Source organism: Larimichthys crocea, chromosome VII (assembly GCF_000972845.2).
Source record: "Larimichthys crocea isolate SSNF chromosome VII, L_crocea_2.0, whole genome shotgun sequence".
NCBI lineage: Eukaryota > Metazoa > Chordata > Actinopteri > Sciaenidae > Larimichthys > Larimichthys crocea.
The window spans coordinates 13,548,071-13,567,262 of record NC_040017.1 but is presented as its reverse complement, the minus strand read 5'-3'; the positions used below and the strand labels follow the sequence as shown (position 1 = coordinate 13,567,262).

General features: G+C 39.2%; 1 protein-coding gene across 2 annotated transcripts in view; it reads left to right on the top strand.

Annotated features, from left to right (window-relative positions):
- gucy1a2 (guanylate cyclase 1, soluble, alpha 2) overlaps positions 1 to 12,461 on the top strand; it is a 37,379-nt gene extending 24,918 nt beyond the window's left edge. The window contains exons 8-10 of one of the 2 annotated variants that reach the window (XR_003462603.1): positions 6,502 to 6,656; positions 6,757 to 7,066; positions 7,148 to 12,461. Coding sequence is in view for 1 of the 2 variants with exons in the window: in XM_027280564.1 (XP_027136365.1) it covers positions 6,502 to 6,656; positions 6,757 to 6,976 (375 nt within the window). In the remaining variant the exon portion in view is untranslated. Of the gene's footprint in view, positions 1 to 6,501; positions 6,657 to 6,756 lie in introns of both variants that reach the window. The other variant, XM_027280564.1, reaches the window with a different exon arrangement.
- The last annotated feature ends 6,731 nt before the right edge of the window (positions 12,462 to 19,192 follow it).

Here is a 19,192-nt window from a genome sequence, read left to right as displayed (position 1 = left end):
ATATTCTTGTGTCAGTTTTTTCCTGTATCAAAATGGTTCACAGTGATAAAGGGAATACATTATTGACTTGACGGGTTTGTGTTGTGGGTGACATATTTTGCTATAGGAGATGGATGACTCTAGGATGGATGGATGGATGGATGGATGACTGTTGTTGTAATGAATGAATTAACTCAATTGATTTTCATATTCATAAAGAGAGACATTGATTGAGAGATGGTTCACGTCTAAGATAATAAAAAAAATGCTCATAGAAATCTCATCAATTCTTTAGCATTTCCCCACTGCCCCACTAATCGGTCACATGTATCCCATTATTGCACACTGCTCTTTGTATATTGAGAGAGAGCCTGATGCGGGTTCAGATTAAAAAGTCTTGATCTGTTTTACATGAATAAAATAGCAAAGTGTAAAGAGATTTGGATTACAATGTTTTAGGAACACGGTTTCCCAAAGCCTAAGGTGATATCATAGGTGAGAATCTGAAATCTGAGAATTTTTTCTTAAAAAATGACTCAAAACAATAAATCGATCATCAAAATAGTTGGCAATTAATTTATTATTTGACAACTAATTGATTGATTGACTAATTGTTGTAGTTCTACAGTGACTACCCAAGACAAAACACACACTTTGTTACCACATTAAATGTGAATTGGAAGTTGTGATCCCAGTGTTTGGACTCGTAGATCCAGAAGACTGCACTATAATGAATCTTTTATTTTATTCTAATAAAAGGAGGCACATTTCCTGTAGTTTTAATGTTAGATGAACAGAGAAGGATATGAGTAAGAGATTGCTGTGTAACCACTGACAGAGAGTAGTTATTTTGATCTTTGGTGTTAATAGTTCAGGGGAGTGTGTTTTTAGGAAATGAGGCAAGAGACAATGGTGAATCTTAATGGTGTGTGTCTTTGTTGGAGTTATATGTATTCAGCCATCTGCATGTGTCATTCAACCAAAAACACAACAGAATCAACAGTAAGGCTACACAAGGTCCAATTTTCTGTGTCCGTTAAGGATGTCCCGATCATCGTGCTGGCTAAAGATGAGAAGCTGCTAGCTGAATGTTTTTGTACACTGTCGTTTGCCAATGAGGAAGAGAGAAAACACATTCATTACTAGCTTAGTAAATGTGCCAGCCCGGATGTCATCACTGGTGCAACTAAATCATTTGTCACATTCATACACTTGAATTTTCACTCTCATATGAAGTGAAATGCTGCACTGTGGAGTAAAGGGCAGTAGCACTGCAACACTTTCGGGCTGAGGTGGACAAAACTCACCGAAGTCCTGCAAAGAAACAATCACATTGTCATCAGCTCTATTTTAGCTGATGCCGAGTCATTAACAGTGTCCAGGTCAGGCCAAACCAAAAACCAGTTTAGGATGTTTCTTATTGTAGATGACTTGTGTTTACCAAGGTAGATTATGATATGTCGCGTGTGGGTGTATATATGTGATGTTTTGTTATATTTATGTTCCATATACTTCTGAGTGTGATGTGTATGTTTGTTGGTTTTCAACTGTCTAAGCTTTGTTAGTCTACTTTACTCTCACTCTCACTCCATCTGTGTCTCTCTCTGCCTCACTCGTTCCCTGTTATTAGTGGTGCTTACAGTGTATTCAGCTAAGACAGCCTCCCAAGGTTCACCAGAGTGACATTATTGCAGAGATGCATTTCAAATGGGTTAGTCTTTTCTTTAGTTTATGTTACGTCGCACACTTAACATTGCTGTATTTCTTTTTTACCCTTGTGGTTTATTTTTCTTGCATGTTGGCAATAAACATTTGAAACCTGTTAAGTTGCTGGAGAAAAATCATGTGCCCCATTTATCAACCGCAGTAAAATAGCACATACTTTCTGTGTCACGGTAGAACTGTCCACCTATTTAAAAGGAACCTTCTCAGTTTCCTTTAGTGGATTGTCAACCCTAACCCTTACCCTGTCCCCCTCTGCCACAAGATCAGGATCAGTGCTTAGCTTTATTTTATCTTCACTGTACATATTACCCCTAAGCCTAAGAAAAATCAATCATGGAGTGTCACATGTTTCGCTGATGACACACAGTTGTACCTCCCTATAAGACATGGTGGCCATAAACGCTGAAACGCCTGTTTGACTGCCTAAAATGATTCTAACTAACTACCTAACTAAACAAGAGTACAATGGGAATTCTAATTTATGGAGATAATGCGTGGTTTTATAAAACCCTACGCTAAGAATCTTGACATTTTATTTGACTCCGATCTTAGATTTGATAAACAAATACTGTTGGTAAATTGTCTTTTTACCATTTCAAGAAAGGTCAAACATGTTTTCTTTTAGATATTTCAACACAATAATCCATGCTTTTATTTCTTCATTAATGCATTATTGCATTGCACATGTCGTGTTGCATATTGAGTCAGACAGGCTACTTTGTCCTACCTTCAGCCATATTACTCTGAATTTATGATCATTACACTGGTTAAAATTTAGTGTTGACTACAAGGTTTTACTTTTCGTTTATGCTTTGGACGGGCTAACGCCAGCGTATCCTCAGAGACCTTGTACATCCACACTGTTCACTAAAACACTGAGGTCATCTCATAAGCTGCTGCATTCCATCAGATATTTCAGGGTCATTCAAGGATATAAGTGACCCAAATTGTGGAATTGCCTCCTTCTACATGTTTGATCATCCCCCACCAGTGAATGTTTTAAATCCAGGCTAAACACCCACTCTACATTCTTTGTCAATTTCCATATTTCTTTCCCCTTTTCCCTGCAGAAAGCGCTGTGGTCAACCTGACTTGATTGTTAGGACGAAATTAACATCGAATCCACACCATGTGCCCGCGTGGCACTGCTTTTACAGTATTTTAGACCCGGAAAAGCAAGTGGCTATTTTGCAGAAAAAAAAGATGAATATATTAAGTAGGGAGGGAAAGGAAGAGCCACAGCTAAGGGAAGTGAGTTTAAACCTCTCATGTTAATTCAGTAGAATGAAAAGGGAACACAGGATATCATTTATTTATGTCTATCTTCAGCCCCGTCTCTGTCAAGGTCACCCATCACTGTTAGGTTGCCTTGGTAGCTTTGCAGGCCCTGGAGCTTACTTGCCATGTCATAAATGAGTCAAAGTCATTACCTACAGTAAGTAAACTCTGGTTTGGCACAGGTTAGATCATCAGTGAAACAGAACCCACAAATGTAGCAATGGTGACAGACATTTAGCACAATATCGTTGTTGTCGTTACAGCCGTTTTGGCCTACATTTACATGTGAACAGCTGTCATGAAATGATTAAATAGCCCCTGATATGCACTATTTACTGTTGTGTCAGTAACATTTGCTAACATCTACAATACTACAATACATTTATGAGCATTAAAAAGGCTTTGGCCCATAGACATGGTGGGTTATTTGGAAAATATTGAGACATGGATTACCATGTTGGTTTAGGTCAGGCCTTTATATGGAATTGTTTGACAATAGTACAAAATCAAAGTCTTTTTTGCAAATGCACTTATGTAGAAATTCATTTTTGAGAAGACTTTGCAGAATCTTATTTTTCCACTGAGCACATTTGTTTAAAAATACACCTAGAGAGTAACACAGATGGGAAGGAAAACGTGTATGTGAGACAGATAGCTGCTGAATAACAGACAGGACTCTGTTCTGTGTATGCTGTGCTCCTAACATTGTCCATTTGTCTCAAAATAGAAAGGCCTTGCCAAGCATTTTTGGCCTGCTCTCTAGATCTCCCTCTCTCTTCCTCTCTCTCTTTCTGTTCCTTCTCCCCCCCTTCATCTTTCCCTCTCCTCTGCAGCCTCTCTCTAACTCACTCCTTTGATTTGCCTCTTCAGTTTCTTACTCGCTCGTCCTCTCTGTGTTCTCGTTCTGCTTTGCTATATTTGCAACCTCTGTTATGCTCTCCCCTTTCTTATCTCTCCTTACTTCATGTCGGTATAAAGAAGAGTTATAGAGATATTCAACACTTCAGCATGATAAATGCTGTTCACTGAGTGCACTCAACTCCAGCCAGTGTTGCAGTGTTATGCAAACTAGTATGAGAGCTGTGAGAGAGAACGGAGTTAAAATGTTTAGTGAGAGTGAAATGGAGAGAGTGATCCAGGGACACAGAGAGAGAGTGAGATGTCAAGAGAGAAACACATATAGAAACCACACGTTGTAAATTTCAGGCCTGGACCATAATCTTTCTTTATGTGTGTGCTTGTGTGTATGAATGGGTGCATGAGTACATGAGTGGGTGTGGATATGAGGGATGCAGTCCTTATCTTCATATAGCTAATATCAACATGGTTTTCAAACCAAAGGAAACTTGAGAGCCAAACACAGATTCAGAAGCTGATAACATGAAATAAATAAAGGCAGAGCACAACAGGTAGTTCAGAGTGTAGTCCATGAATCCACGTGGATAGCCTCAGTTTCAGCGACATATCAGGCTGGGGGGTTCGACCGATCTGATCATCTGATTGGGGGCCGCAGTGTGACACTGGATTGCCTTTTTCCAATAGTTGGATCCGGCATAGCTGCTTTTTTTTGGTGGACACGCTAGTGATCCACACTCCTGCAGCCAAAACGAAATGCCTCCTGTCAAATGGGTCTGATTGTGCCCCTACACTAATAACAATACCACCTCTGTGTATAATATAATACAGGTCAACCCACATCTTCCATGACCATAAGGTTCAATTAACGCCTCTAAAAAGTTCAAACAAAAACTTTCATAAAGATAGGATACATTCCTTTTGTCTTTGACTGCATAAGTTTTAAACAACTGGCAACTGATTGCATATGAAACAACACTGACTCTGTAACAACCCCCCTCTCTGTCCTAGTCTGTCTCCATCGCTGTATCCTTCTGTCAGCTTGGCCAGAGGCTACAATGTGATTGGTCGTCTGTGCTGCTGCGCCATTTGTTCATTGGCTCACCGAGGGCCATGTGCTGTAGGATGCTGACTCACAGCAAAAAAAAAAAAAAAAAAGGAGGGGATGAGTGTATGTGAGTGTTACTGTGTCTGTGTTTTGAGACTGAGAAATAAAGAGGAGAGTGGGCGCTGGATGCCGGTTTGTTTTGTGTGTGTCTGTGAGTGGTTGTCTGTTGTAGAGACAGACAGACAAGTGCACGGCCATCTGTAAGCAGAAAAATAGGTCACACTAGTGCACCTATCAGCCCTTTCTCTCGCTCTAGCTTTCTGTCTCTCGTTTTTTTTTTAACCTTCTCTCCTCTGCTGTCAAGGTTTTGTCCTCTAATTATAAGTTTATTTTTGCCTTTCTCCTCTCTCTCTCTCTTTCTCTATCCATTGTCTTTCTTTTCTGTCTTTCTGTCCGCCTGTGCTCTTTCTACCTCACTACCCCCATCATCTTGTTGTTGCCATGACGACCTTGCAGTGTGCTGGCATGCGCACGGTGGCGTTGGATACCTAGGTGATGAGATGTTAGAAATCTACTGACCTTTGTTGTTGTTTTTGTGCTATACGTGTGATGACTTGTTCCCAAGTTGAGGAAATCGATAGTTGTTCGAGTGGCCATGAAGTGGAATAGTCAAGTTGGAACGATAGCTTTCACTCTGCCTCCAGCCATTTATAGATTCATACTTCAGCCAGATTATTATATGAGCACCGTGTTGCTGCCCTATATCTGAGATGGAAGCAATTATTTATTTAATTAATTTCCCTCTCTCACTCTTTCTATTTTAAGATTTTCATCACTCTAAAAAATCTGCTGCCAAAGTATACCAGATTAGATAAAAACAGCTACACTGATATGGAAGTCTGATTGCTACAGTACAATGGATCAATGTGCACACAATGCAAAAAACAAGAGTCGCCTTTGTGCTGCAGAATGAAAGGCATCAGTTCATCAGAGAGATCTGATGTGTAAAGATTCAAAGCAGTGCCAGGTACGTTGTGGTGCTGTAGTTTAGGATGTGACGGGTTAGGTCATTTTAGATGCCAGGTACCAATGTGTTTGCTCACATTGTTTACAGAGATGACATGATCATTTAAGGTATTTATTCTAAAAGGTTCACAGCTACGTAGTCCAGTTGCCCCAGATTTAACCCCTTTTGAAGATGCCCTGGATGACTGAGAACCTTCACAGACTGTTATTATTTTATATGTCTATAAATAGGCAGAAAATTGTAAAACATGCTCATTATATTTTGAGCAGAACAGTCCAAATATGTTCAGTTTACCATCAAACTTGACAAAAAGCATACATATATTTGAAATATTTTAGATTTTAAATTTAGACAGAAATGTATCTACATGATTAATTGATTATCAGAAAAGTTACTTTTTCATTGCGGAACTGACTTCATGTAAGTCTTTGTTGATGAACTAATAAGCTGTGTGCACGTCTAAAGAAATGAATTGGGATTTACATGTTATGTTGTACTTTTTAAAATCCTGCTGGTTGTGTTATTGTGCTAACCTTTCCTTTCTCTTTTCTATCTTCTCCCATCACCTTTTCCTCCCTGTCTCTCTCAGCTAAGGATAGGTATCCACACAGGCTCGGTGCTGGCAGGCGTGGTCGGGGTTAAAATGCCACGTTATTGCCTGTTTGGGAACAATGTGACACTGGCAAGCAAGTTTGAATCAGGGAGCCATCCGAGGTGTATCAATGTCAGTCCCACAACTTACCAGTAAGTGATGGCACTACACACACACACAAACATATACATGTTCTTGTTTTTATCCATGTCACCATGACAATAAATGCTTTTTAATGGTACTTCTCAACAGGTTGCTGAAAGATGACCGCTCTTTTTCGTTTGTCCCTCGTTCTCGGCTGGAGCTCCCGGAGAATTTTCCCAAAGAGATCCCAGGGACGTGTTACTTCCTGGAGGCGGGGACATCTCACAGTCATGCCTCGCTGACCAGCTCTCGCTCCGCTCCCCCGGCCTCTATGAGGAAAGTCTCCTACAGCATTGGGACCATGTTTCTAAGAGAAACAAGTTTGTAGGTCCCATACACAGACAAGGATACACAGATATTCATTACGTGATGGGCTGGATTTGAACCTGTAGAACATGCAGATCGCACAGATCTTTGGGTATGCAAATGAATTATGTTTGAAAAGCTGGATTCAGACCTGTGGGATGGCCTATGTGGATGAAACTTCCTCTCATCATAGGTAAAAAAGAACATCATGTCCTCTGAGCAAGGGAGATGTTTGAAAGACTTGAGGAACAGCAACTATGCTCGTCTCACATGGACCCTTCCCCGAGGAGGTCTACTTATGGGGTAATTAGTGAAGAAACCTTAATATAAAACTTAATGATCTAGCTGGATTCTTCAGCTCAATACCTGGTTTCTAGCTCACTCCAGTGGTCCTCTCTCCTATACGGTACCCTGACTTGGGTCTAGAAGCAACAATGTTTGGAGAAAACCTGGAGAGAGACCATTTACATAACCAGTGTTGCATTCGTTAGTAATGGAATTGCGCAAACAGAACAAATCCACTTTCTGTCAACAAAGTGGATGCTGAGGAATGAAGTTGTAAGAACCTTAAGAAGATGGCAACATTGCCACAAATGTTTGCTGTGCATCATGGCCTCTTGTACAAGGAAGACCACTACTGAAGAACAATACAACTCCCCTTCCAACTGTCCCTGAATCATGTCATGCTTTAACAATCATACTTCTAACATCTGCTGCTTGTTACATCCGTCCGCCAACCTTATCGGACTAGTTGGGCGGCGTTGGGAGAAATGAATGAGAGGCACAGAAAAGAAGGTTTGAGAGTTTGTCATCTAGGGACAAATGCCAAAAAAAAACACACAAAAAAACGCTAGTACTAAGCTGATCTTAGAGCCTTTTCTGCTTTTAACCCACAGCAAAGTATACCAACAACAATCCAGCCATTTCATGCAGGTAATATGTTTAGGGCTGAAAATTATTCCCAGCTCAGTGCCTTTTTACTGCTCAAATCAGGACAAATACAAGAGGGATTCATTCCAAATATTTGAAAAGGACAAGAAGCGCTTCATTTATCTTATGTTTCCGCTAGTTTTAACAAATATTAAAGACATTTCTATGTCATTAGAAAGTGAAAGATTTGGATGAAGGTATGTCATGTGCCAAAGGTTATAAACCTGTGATGTTGCAAGTCACAGCAGGAGCCTTATCCCACCGAGCCAGCAGGAGTCCTGACAGGTTGTGTCTTTCATTACGAGATGGTCGTGAACAGCTGACAAGATAAATCAAGCGCTCCTCAAAGAATTCAAATATTTTAAATTCTATTCGTCTTTTTTTTTTTTTGTCCTGACTAACCAATAATACATACATTATAGTACTAATAATATAGTGCTATACTAACTTGTACACATACTCACAGTATGCATGCTTGACACGGTTCACATTTACATACATAATCTTTTTTAATTGCATTGTTTGTTTGTTTTTTACCACGTGGATATAAAAGTACTTACTACCCCCGTGCAAATGTAACCAACAAAATTCAAATTCCAAATCTGCTAGTTTGCCAGCAGACTGACTATGATTTACTCAGTGGAAATCTCAGGCCTTCCAAATACTTCAGCGTAGCTCAGTAACCCAGACATGGGATAATAACTGTCCGAAGTTTTGTCTAAGAGAATCTTGTCATCATAAAATGGGAAGTGAAGGGTTGAAGTTTTTACAGATTGTAACTCACATTACATCGCCGCCATTGTTCTCTATGGTGTAGACATCACATAGATGCAGCATCGGTGAAGTACAAATCATGACTCAAGTTTATATCAGTTTGAACAGCTGGCTGTCTCAGGCCTACAGAGGCACGTAGGAGGCATTAGTTTCCATCATATATAAAACTTTTTAATCTAAATGTTTTTAGTATCTTCTCTAAGAAGTTAACTGAGATTTGTCAACATCACATCCTTATTTTAACTTTTTATTGATGACCAGACTTCAGAAATAATCTAGTTTGTTGTTTGTTGAATATGTGCGTGCTTACCTTCTTGGTGTTTTTTTTGTTTTTTTCAATTGTGCAACATCATCACAGTGTGGCATAAGTTACTGCCAAAAAGGCCCATCTAAATGAGTACATATTTGACAATGGAAAACTCCAGCACAAGTTTTAATTCACTTTTAAATCACATGCATCTACATGTTGCCAAATTAATTGACAGGCTACTGAACTTTTAAAAGATCAAATAAAATGTGCCAATTGAATTCTCAGACACCACCAGCAGCAGGGGTTTTGGTTGAAAGGGCAGGACCAGTGCACTTTGATTCAACAGGAACATGTGCTGGCTATGCTATGCTATGGAAAACACAGCTTGAAGGAAAAGACCAGAGAGGTTTATTTAGTTCACACACAAAAGCTAATGCTACATCTGGCCAAATTATTCACCCACCAAAGGGCATTGTGCCCTCTAACTAAGATTAACACCAGCAAAACAAAGCAATGTGCCATATTTAAGGAGAGAATAGAAAGAGGTGAAAATAGAAACGTTAAAAAGATTTCTTTGATCATACTAACGTTGATTATAGGTCATTATTGCCATAAACTGTTTTTCAACTGTCATCAGATTCTCTGACAGGACTAGCGTCAGAAAGCGTGAAACATTTACAGCACCATCTGTCAGGGTCCTGATCAATTTTGGCAAAGAAAATCTACATTTTTGAGAATATTTTTCCACACACCCCATAGTCCTATCTATATTTACAGTGAAGGAAAATAACTAGAACCTATTTTCAAAATTGTTTCATGTCGCTTTAAGTATACTATGCAGTATAGAACTAACAATGGACTAGACAACCTTAACACCTAAAGATAAATCAAATCAGTCAAACACATGAAAGCATAGTTTTAGCCTAAAAATATCACAACACGAAAAAGTATGTGTATTAACGCTGAACTAGGTGCCATTGTTTAGTGGGTCAACCTTGTGATCTTAAAGTTCCAGTGTGTAACAATTACGAGGATCTAATGGCAGAAATGGAATAGTATATACAAAACTATGTTTTCGTTAGTGTATAATAAAAATAAGAATCATTGTGTTTGAGTTAGTTATGAATGAGCCTTTTATATCTACAGTCACTTCAGGTTTTCTTTCATGGAGTCCGCCACGTTGAGCCCCCACTAAATTACACTAAATCCTACACACTGGACCTTTAAGCCTACAGTATAAATTGATTTAAAGAGAAGTGGAAACTTTGATTTAACTTAAATTTAAGTCAGTGAGATGCTTGTTTTTGTGGGGGGATCTTTTAGAAAGCATCTTTTTTTTTTGGTTGCTTTGTGGCAACAAAGACACAACTGACCAAAAGGTCAATAAGATTCTTTTGTGATATTTCTGAGAACCAGAATCTGCAGCACTCACTTGAAACATCCATCTTGTACTGTATACAGCCTGGTCTGTAGAAGCTCACTAGAAGTTTTCTAAGAGCCTGAGGAAGTTTCCCATGTCTTTAAAGGCCTGGGAAAGTGGATAGTGCCAAGCGGAGGCCACATGGGCCATTTTATTCAAAATAACCGTTTTCAGAGAGGTACCTAAAGTGTTAGCTCTATTTTAGTTTGATTACAAAGGCCATACAAGCACTTCTTTATGCATAAGCCGATTGTTATTTATTTCTGGAAGCCTGAGCTTTCTTCATACTGCAAGGGACTAGGGAATATCAGAAGAATCTGGCATTAACGTATGTCCAACTTGGAGCGTAACAGTTTAAACTTGTTTTACTCTGACTTTATGTTCCCACGCACCCAATAGTTGGTGCAACTCCTCCTGAAAGGAGACGATGGCCAACAGAGAATAACAAAAGCAAACATGTTTATGACTATAAGTTACATAAGCAAGTGTTGTTCATGTTAGATCCACTATGGGGAAAATCAGTGCAAGGACACTACGACTGCAGCTGTAAAAAAGAGAATTTCCCTAGGTCTCCGTAAGCCAGGTGAACCACTCTTTAATGTATTTGACAGCTGTGTTATTAAGCCTTGGGAAAGCTTCTTCCAAGGCAGTCGCTCTGACTGCCATTTTGGCGATATTCTATAATGCATACATGCATTCATGTGTACAATTATCTATTGTAGCATAAATGTAGTGCAGGTGCCATTTACACTTAACTTCAGCAGTGCCTGAATTCTGCATCTAGGCTAAATAAAGGACATTACATCAGCGTTACGCCCACGCAACTTGTGTCCAATGCTCACATCTCCAAGTCTGTAAATTCTTGGCGTAACATTAAACATTTGGCCAGGTCTTACAAATCTTGCCGTTATGATGTGGAGGTGTTGCAGGTACTGGTTCTCCACAGCGTTGTTGTCTGTCGTGGATCACCACTCAGCGGTGCACACTGTAGGTCACTTGCTCATATATAGGCGGACATCACAATTACAGCGGCAATACAACTGAGCTGTACTGTATACGCTGTGCCAAACAATGAACATGAACAAATGTTGTCATGATGAGCCTGAGGTAAGTGTGGGAGGCTCCAATGAGACAAGCCAAATACATCCAGCAACTGTTGTCTGTGTGCTCGCTGCGTATGTATGAGAGCATATTGAGTTGCCAATGTATAAACATAATGATCTATAAATAAAGGCCTATTGTACCTGTAACAAAGATGTACAATTTAGATCTATTTAATATATTCAAAATGAGTAATGAATGGGTATACTCCACAAAATGATTTGATGATATTCACTGCTTTGTTGTCTGCCAGATACTTTACTTCATGTCAGTATGTGTGCCATGTAAAGTCAGGCTGATTTTCCAACATCACCAGTGTCCCACGAAACCTTCCCACCCTCAAGTCCCGTCTTTTTACAAAAAAAAAAAGAGAGAAAAAACTGGAAGATTTTTTCATTCCACATCAAATTTTGAACGATTTCCTTAAATTATGGATTTATGAAACTTTTTTTCTTCAACTGACTGAGCATGACACTAATTTCTATTGAAAAACTTGCTCTTTTTTTGTTGTTTGCAGGACATTGTTATAAACTGTCTTGTTGCCAAGATTAACTTCACCCCCACTGACTTTCAGTAACGGGTCTAAGCTGGTTTGAACAGCAGAAACAAACATGGTTGATATGCTCGTCATATGTGTCCAGGGTCCTCCTAAACATTTCTCCACAGATATAAAGCTTCACCTACATAAGAATAGTAGCTTCCATAACATTTACACACCAGCTTATTTTAAAAATAATGAAATATTTGTAACATTTAATCATTTCACTGGGATCTCTCTCAGACTTTGGGAGCCACTGGTCGATGTCACATGTCAGAAATCTGGTCAATGTTTTGTACTTTGATGTCATGGTGTGAACATGCAGAGCTGACCCTGGACATGAACCCTGTTTGACACTGTGGTTGGAATCAGGTGTGTATGTGGAAGAGGCTTTATGACAGCTGTTGGTTTCTGAGTGACATTAAGGGCACATCTTCTGTCTTATATAATGTAAATAAAACAAAAACAAAACACCAAGTATCTTTAATAAGGAAGAAAGAGTGTGGCTGTTATTATGTTCATTTATTTACACTTTTATGTTTGATATGAACATGTGAGTATAACGTGTAGACATAGTAGTAAGACATAGATAGAGATATTTGTCAATATGTGTGTGTAAATCACATAGAGGACTACTTTTCCAGGAGAAAGTTTGAGATATAATTCATCAACAGAGTAGTTATAAATGTATTTACAGATCCAGTAACGATAATAATTATGGTTATACTAAAACATGTTGCCAAATTGTTCCACCTGGATCATGATTTATAGCCAACTCCAACTCCAGTAATCAGAGTATCAAGTTGAGATTGTGTTTAACCCTCATCAATATGCTTTTTAGGGGTTAAACCTGCAATAATAATGATTTTTTTGGCCACTTGGGGGCAGCAGAAACAAGTTGCGAACACAATATTGAGGTCTCATCACCTTTCTGATATGTTGAACTCGTTAGCATACGGTTGGTAATTCATACACCCAGCAGTTACAGAACATCATTATCTTTTAATCATAGTCGTGTCTCTGGCCACCAGGTGAAAGTCCAATACTGACTCACTTTTAGCTGTTTTTGTCTCATATTAGCGGCTCTTTAGCTGCTAAATGCTGCACTATGTTCACCGGGGTGGTCGCTACTGCCTGCTGCGACCAAAAAAACAACAGTATGAGAGTGGTGAGAGTAACAGACCGAACAAATAAACTATGAAATGAAACTCAGATGAGGGGAATGAACGAGTAAGGATGATTAAACACCTCCCCGACCTGTCTGGGTTTATTTTTTTCGCAACAATGATTAGCTCGCTGCACAATGAACGAGATACCGAATCAGCCAACCAATCTGACTGTTCATGCTTTTCAAACTGTGGGTTTCCAACCTGTATGCAATATGCAAAATGGAAGTGGTTGCCATGTAAACTACGGGTAACCAACAAGGTTTTATTTTGCTGTCTCCTGTTATATTCGTCCTCTCAGGCAGTGCACCTTCACTGGTAAAATAGTAATAGCCTTGGTTGTAACAGTCAAATAACACTCAAGCCAATGACATTTTCAGTCCTGTTTTTCATTTCCCTCCCATGTATTCTCATTTTAGTTTTATCTCATTCCTCTAACCCTCCAGCCCTCCATCCATCCATCCTTCCTCCCTCCCTTTATCTTTTACCCCCTTGCACCCTGTGTGTATGCAAATACATCCCCATTACGCTAATTGGCTCTGGGAGGTTTGCATATTTCACATGGACCATCTTCACCGCTCATGAGGGGTGAGTATCACACATCACACAAGCTAACGTGCTAATGGAAATCACACGCACTGAAAGTATGAACGAGCGAACAAAGGTCATGTCATTTACACACTGTGCCTGTCATATTAGCCAAATGAAGCAGGGCTGAGTTATGGGGTGGTATGGGGTTCGGGGGGTGTGTACATATGTGCACTCTGCATCAGAATGAATTATGCACTAGTCGTTATTCATGGATGCATCTGTCAAGAGGATGCTCTGTGTGTGTAGACTGTATTGAAGAACATAGGGTGTGGTTTGATATGTTTTCATTTCAGCTTGACCTCTTGAGTTTCTGTTGTGAGAATGATGATTCAAATGGCATACACTTGACCAACTACGGTTGTGTATTGGCTTCTCTTCAGGGCTGTGATGTGCATCCAATACCCAATCCTGAAGGTCCGTTCAACAGTCAGCGTGTCAGTCAGTGTTCTGACATACAAGCTCTAGACTAGCACCAATTTACGTACTTCATACATACACTAGCTATTTTCCATAAGTGAGTTCATACTGTTAATTATGGCAAAATGCTATCAATGGTCCCCATTTTGGCTACGTAACGGAAGCGGAAGGACCACCGGTATTGTGAAAATTGCAGAAGCTGCTGGAGCTGAGGTGGTGAATACTGCAATATACAAATGCAAGTTTTACATATGTTTTATATTATTATTATTATTATTTTGGCATTTAAATGTTGGCGCTAATGCTCCATACAGTTGCAAGAAAAAACAAGCGGTAAAATTGCCATACTCGCACACTACGCCACAAAGTACATAGTGTACTACATAGAGGTTTACTAATGGAAGTATCTGAAGTGAGACATAGTGTAGCCTTTTTCCATGGCTTTCCGCTGTATTCATAGTCTTCATCAGTAGATGATGTTTGTACAGTTGTCATGGAGATCTGTGGATATGTGAGCCCAGCAGCACTCATGACTGATCTATAAGAGTTGCACTATAAGCAGACCGTATGTAAGGATTGTCAATGAGCTTCATGACCTTAAAGAAAGAACCTGCTAAATCATGCTAAATGTTCAGTATGTTTCATTTCTTTTTGCTTGAGTTTGCATTGGAAAAAGACAAATTAAACATTTAGCAGGGGGCACAGGTGGTACAGGAGCAAAGGCTGTTGCCCACCATGGCAAAAATCGAGATTACAATTAAAGGTAGCCAGCATGTTCGGTGAGTTTCTCTTCCGTGTTACCCAGGATTTTACAAATACTGCAGTAAAACTGAGGCCTCAATGGAGTTTACTGTAGACATGTTTGACCAGCCATAATAATAATAATAATAATAATAAGAAGAAGAAGAAGAAGAAGAAGAAGAAACACCAGGAAGTCAGATTTCATTCATTTATTTAACACTTGAATTTTTTTGTCTAAATCAGTAAGATTTCCTTCATGGGCTAGGCTGTAAACATGTAGATGAAGATATATGATGGAAGGATCGACCTTCATCTTCCTCATGGTTCTTGTTAGGTAATAAACTGTCAAACACTATGGCAAACTGAACATGTCCTCTCACGCCCACTACACACCACTCTGCCTCTGTCAGCCTCCCTGTGTACATTTCCACACTTTAGTGGAGGGGTGTGGTCCTCAATAATGAATCACTGCTGCCTTCTCACTTGTTTCATTCTCTCCGGCTCCGTCAGTTTGATTGAATGATGCAGATATAAATGATAAATATTCTTTGGTTTGAATATTTAAATCAGTTGTAAGCATGAGTTGAAACAAGCTGATACAGAACCCATGTGACACTATAGTGTGGAATAGGATAAACTACAATTGTTGAAAAATGTTAACGAATGGTGGCAGGCAAACTGAAACCTTACATGACTTTATCCCAAACAACCAATAAATCCACATGACCTGCCTCGCTCTGATATTTTCCACCAGGGTCACCAGAGTGGAAAAGAGATGAGCAGGATTGGAGGATTAGTGTTGATCCATGCAAATTAAAAGATCATAGAGGCAACCTCACAAGGCCATGTGAGTAGGATGCCCTTTGAGTGAATCTGCATGTGTTTTTGTGTCTGTGTGTGTGTGTGAGAGACCTTGTGACCACCCCCAACACTCCCATCTCCCTCCATATGGGCCTCTTTACTGCACTGTATGTCTTTGGCTTCCATTAATGTTTACAGGATGAACAAAGTGATGTATAATTTGTTGACTGGACCATGAACATTTTTTCCTAGAAATCTCTGCAGTCGCCCATGTGTAAAATCCTGGTTAATCTCAGAGATGAGTGTATAATATCTTTGGGACGTTTTTACCTACAGGATTACTAGGAAACATACCATTAGTACCAATGTTGCAGCTACGTGATGTACACTGACACTGCTTGGATTTTGTATAATATGTGAAGACGACTGAAATCAAACACATTCTTACATCCTTAGAGATAAGTAACACAACACAAGTTGAATGACATATTTCACTTTTCTAAGCTGTGAAAAAGGTCACTTGTGTTTATGAACCTACATAGAATTATAAAGCTAAATCTGCAGCTCAGATTTACGAAGGCTTAACGTTCCAGCTCATTGTCTCGATGTTTTGCTTCACTCTAACTGCTCTAATAATGTTTTTCTGGCCTCGACAGGCAGCTGTTTAACAAAAATCCCACTGTACACTACCCGCTCAGAGTGCAGCATTTAGCAGGAGGTGGTGGAGACCAAAAACAGAGCTAAAAGTGAGTGAATATTAGACTTATATTCCCCAGAAGTACACAAACATGACGTTTAATCGATGATAACAATAATCTGTAATTGAAAATGTGTAAACGACTAATGTTTGTGATCAGCTTAAGTAAAAGGTGATATTTCAAATCAGTTATTTCAGTATGCATTGCAATATCAGTAATAACAATTACAATCAATGTGCTAATTTGCCAACTAATTTGTAAACTGCTGCTTTATGAAAATTCATCAGCTTTTGTTTTTGAATGTGTCTGTACTGATCTCTTATAAATGGTGTGATGTGGACAGAAGATTTTATGGTTCGCATCTTACAGGTTGCAGCTGTTAGCACCTAAATTGGATGGTTTTAGCGTCTTTCAGTCCCCATATATATTTGAATTATCCTTTTCACACTTAATCTTCTACATGACTTTATCAAGACAGATAATTATTGAGCTTGAAATTTGCTGTTTGGTGCAGGTATTATCTTTGGACAGAGCCAGACTAGCCCTTTGTTTCCAGTCTTTATGCTAAGCTGAGCTAATTGACCGACATGAAAGCGGTGTCCATCATTTCATCAAACTCTCTGCATCAAAGCAAATATTTGGCAGAATGCAGAATGATTCCTTCAATACGACAGTCATGTTTAAAATGTAAATTTCCACTCACACAGATTTAAAGCCTGATGTTTGACACAGTTGAGACACGAGATACACGTTGTCCTCATTTCACACTCAGAGACCAATTGTATCTAATTGTGTGTGTGAGTGTGTCAGGCTTTGAAGTCAGTCAATGGATGTTCAAAGGAACTAGCAGGACACAGATACACAGCTGACGAAACAAGCTGTACATAACTGTGTGTGTGTGTGTGTGTGTGTGTTGTTATGAGCATGATTAAGTATACGCTCTCAGTACCCTCCTACTTCCTGGAACATTCTGTAACTTCATTACCATGCTCTCATTAGATACTCATTTAGACCAATCAGATTGCTCTATAATCTAATAATTTCATATAAATTCTAATAGAAATCCATTATTGCTGAAAACATCCAGCTAATTGGAACTGGGACGCACCACCTGCTGTGTGTTTGTGTCCTTGTGGATTGTTGGGGATTTACAGGACATTTTACACGGTCCTCATCTGCTCACTGAGCTGGTTTGGTTAATAATGTGGAGAAAGATATAACAATATATTTTATTGTTGTTCTGCTGTGTGCGTGTTTGAAAGTATATATGACCATGTGGATGTGTGTGGTCTGTTTTACTCCAGCTCGGGTAATGTGAAAGAGCTATGGACGACGCGGTCAGCTTGACCCAATCGCTCAGCACACAGCAGCCAGGTCGTGTTACTTTAATTTGGCTTTGATCATTATGACTCATAGAGTCTGTGTGCGTGTTCTCAATTCACTACAGTGAATGTGTCACTACAGTGTTTCTGTTATTGTAGCTTATTTTCTGACATTTCTGTCTTCATTGCAGAGCTGACAGGAAATTCTAACCTACTTAACGAGAGGAGGAGAGCAAGGCGAAGGTGATTGTGAGGAGCAGGAATGAAATTTGGCAGATGCTTGTTTGAGGAGGGATTTACAGTAAGTGAGAGTGTAATTGATTTAGGTGAAGTTCAGGACAGGATCGAGAGTGGACAAAGAGAGGAGGAGAGGAAAAAAGTAAACATAGGTCAAAAAAATAAAGGTGGGGATACGAAGATGAGAAAAAAATAGAAGAAAGGAACATACGAACATACAAATATACAAATATACAAATCTAAAGTGCTCGTCAAAATACACTGCCATAGTTGCACAGGTTGTTACATGTGAAACAAACTGTACAGCTGGGAAAAATGATGTTGGACAGGATTACTCATCAGTTTAAGACAAATCACAGAGATCATAGTGCGGATTAACCAAGAAATACGGAAATATTTAAAATGTTTCTTTAATGTTTACCTGTCATTATTTTTTATTTGATTTTATTTTTATTTCATTCAAACTACAATTTACATGATATGAGTAGATAACATGTAAGTCAAGAGAGTGCAGGTGGAGTCACTGGAGGACATCAGAGGGAAAACCAGAACATGCAAAACTACCATTTTATTTTCCACAACAATAGAAAAAATATTTTTAACTCAGATGTATTAGTACATAAGAATCATCCACAAACCTCATTATTGCTGTCAGACTTATGATTAACAGATTATGAATAAACATGGATGTGTAGTAGTTGTTGTAATAGCATGAAAAATGACCTAAGGGTTTCTATAACGACTGTTGAAGCTCAGATTTCAGACAGGCAGTGTGGTGGTGATGAGGTGAAACGAAGAATCTCTATGATAGACAAAGATGGTTACTTGTTTTCTCTTCTTAGCTTCCTCCATCAGTGTCCTCTTTAGTCCCTTTGGTTCTTTCATGCTCTACCTCTGCTGGCCCAGGTTACATTGTCCGCTCTACCGGCTGGAAACCTTCTCTTCCTCTTTTTCATTGTGGTCCTAGTGTAAATGGTAAAACAGCAGGAGGACAATAGAGGAAGAATAGAAAACATTTTCTCCGTAAAATGTGATCCAGTTTCACCTAAAATCAATGAAATAGTTGATGGTGTGTGATTTACAGTCCCCTGACACAGAGCCCAAAGTTACATAGTGCAAGTACCGATGTCTAGAGTGCAGAGTGACAGAGACACCATTCACCCAATTACACATTAGTGTAGCATCAAAATGAATTCAAATCTGTTACTTTATGGTAGAAAAGTTACAAAGTTACACAACGAGAGCTGGCCTA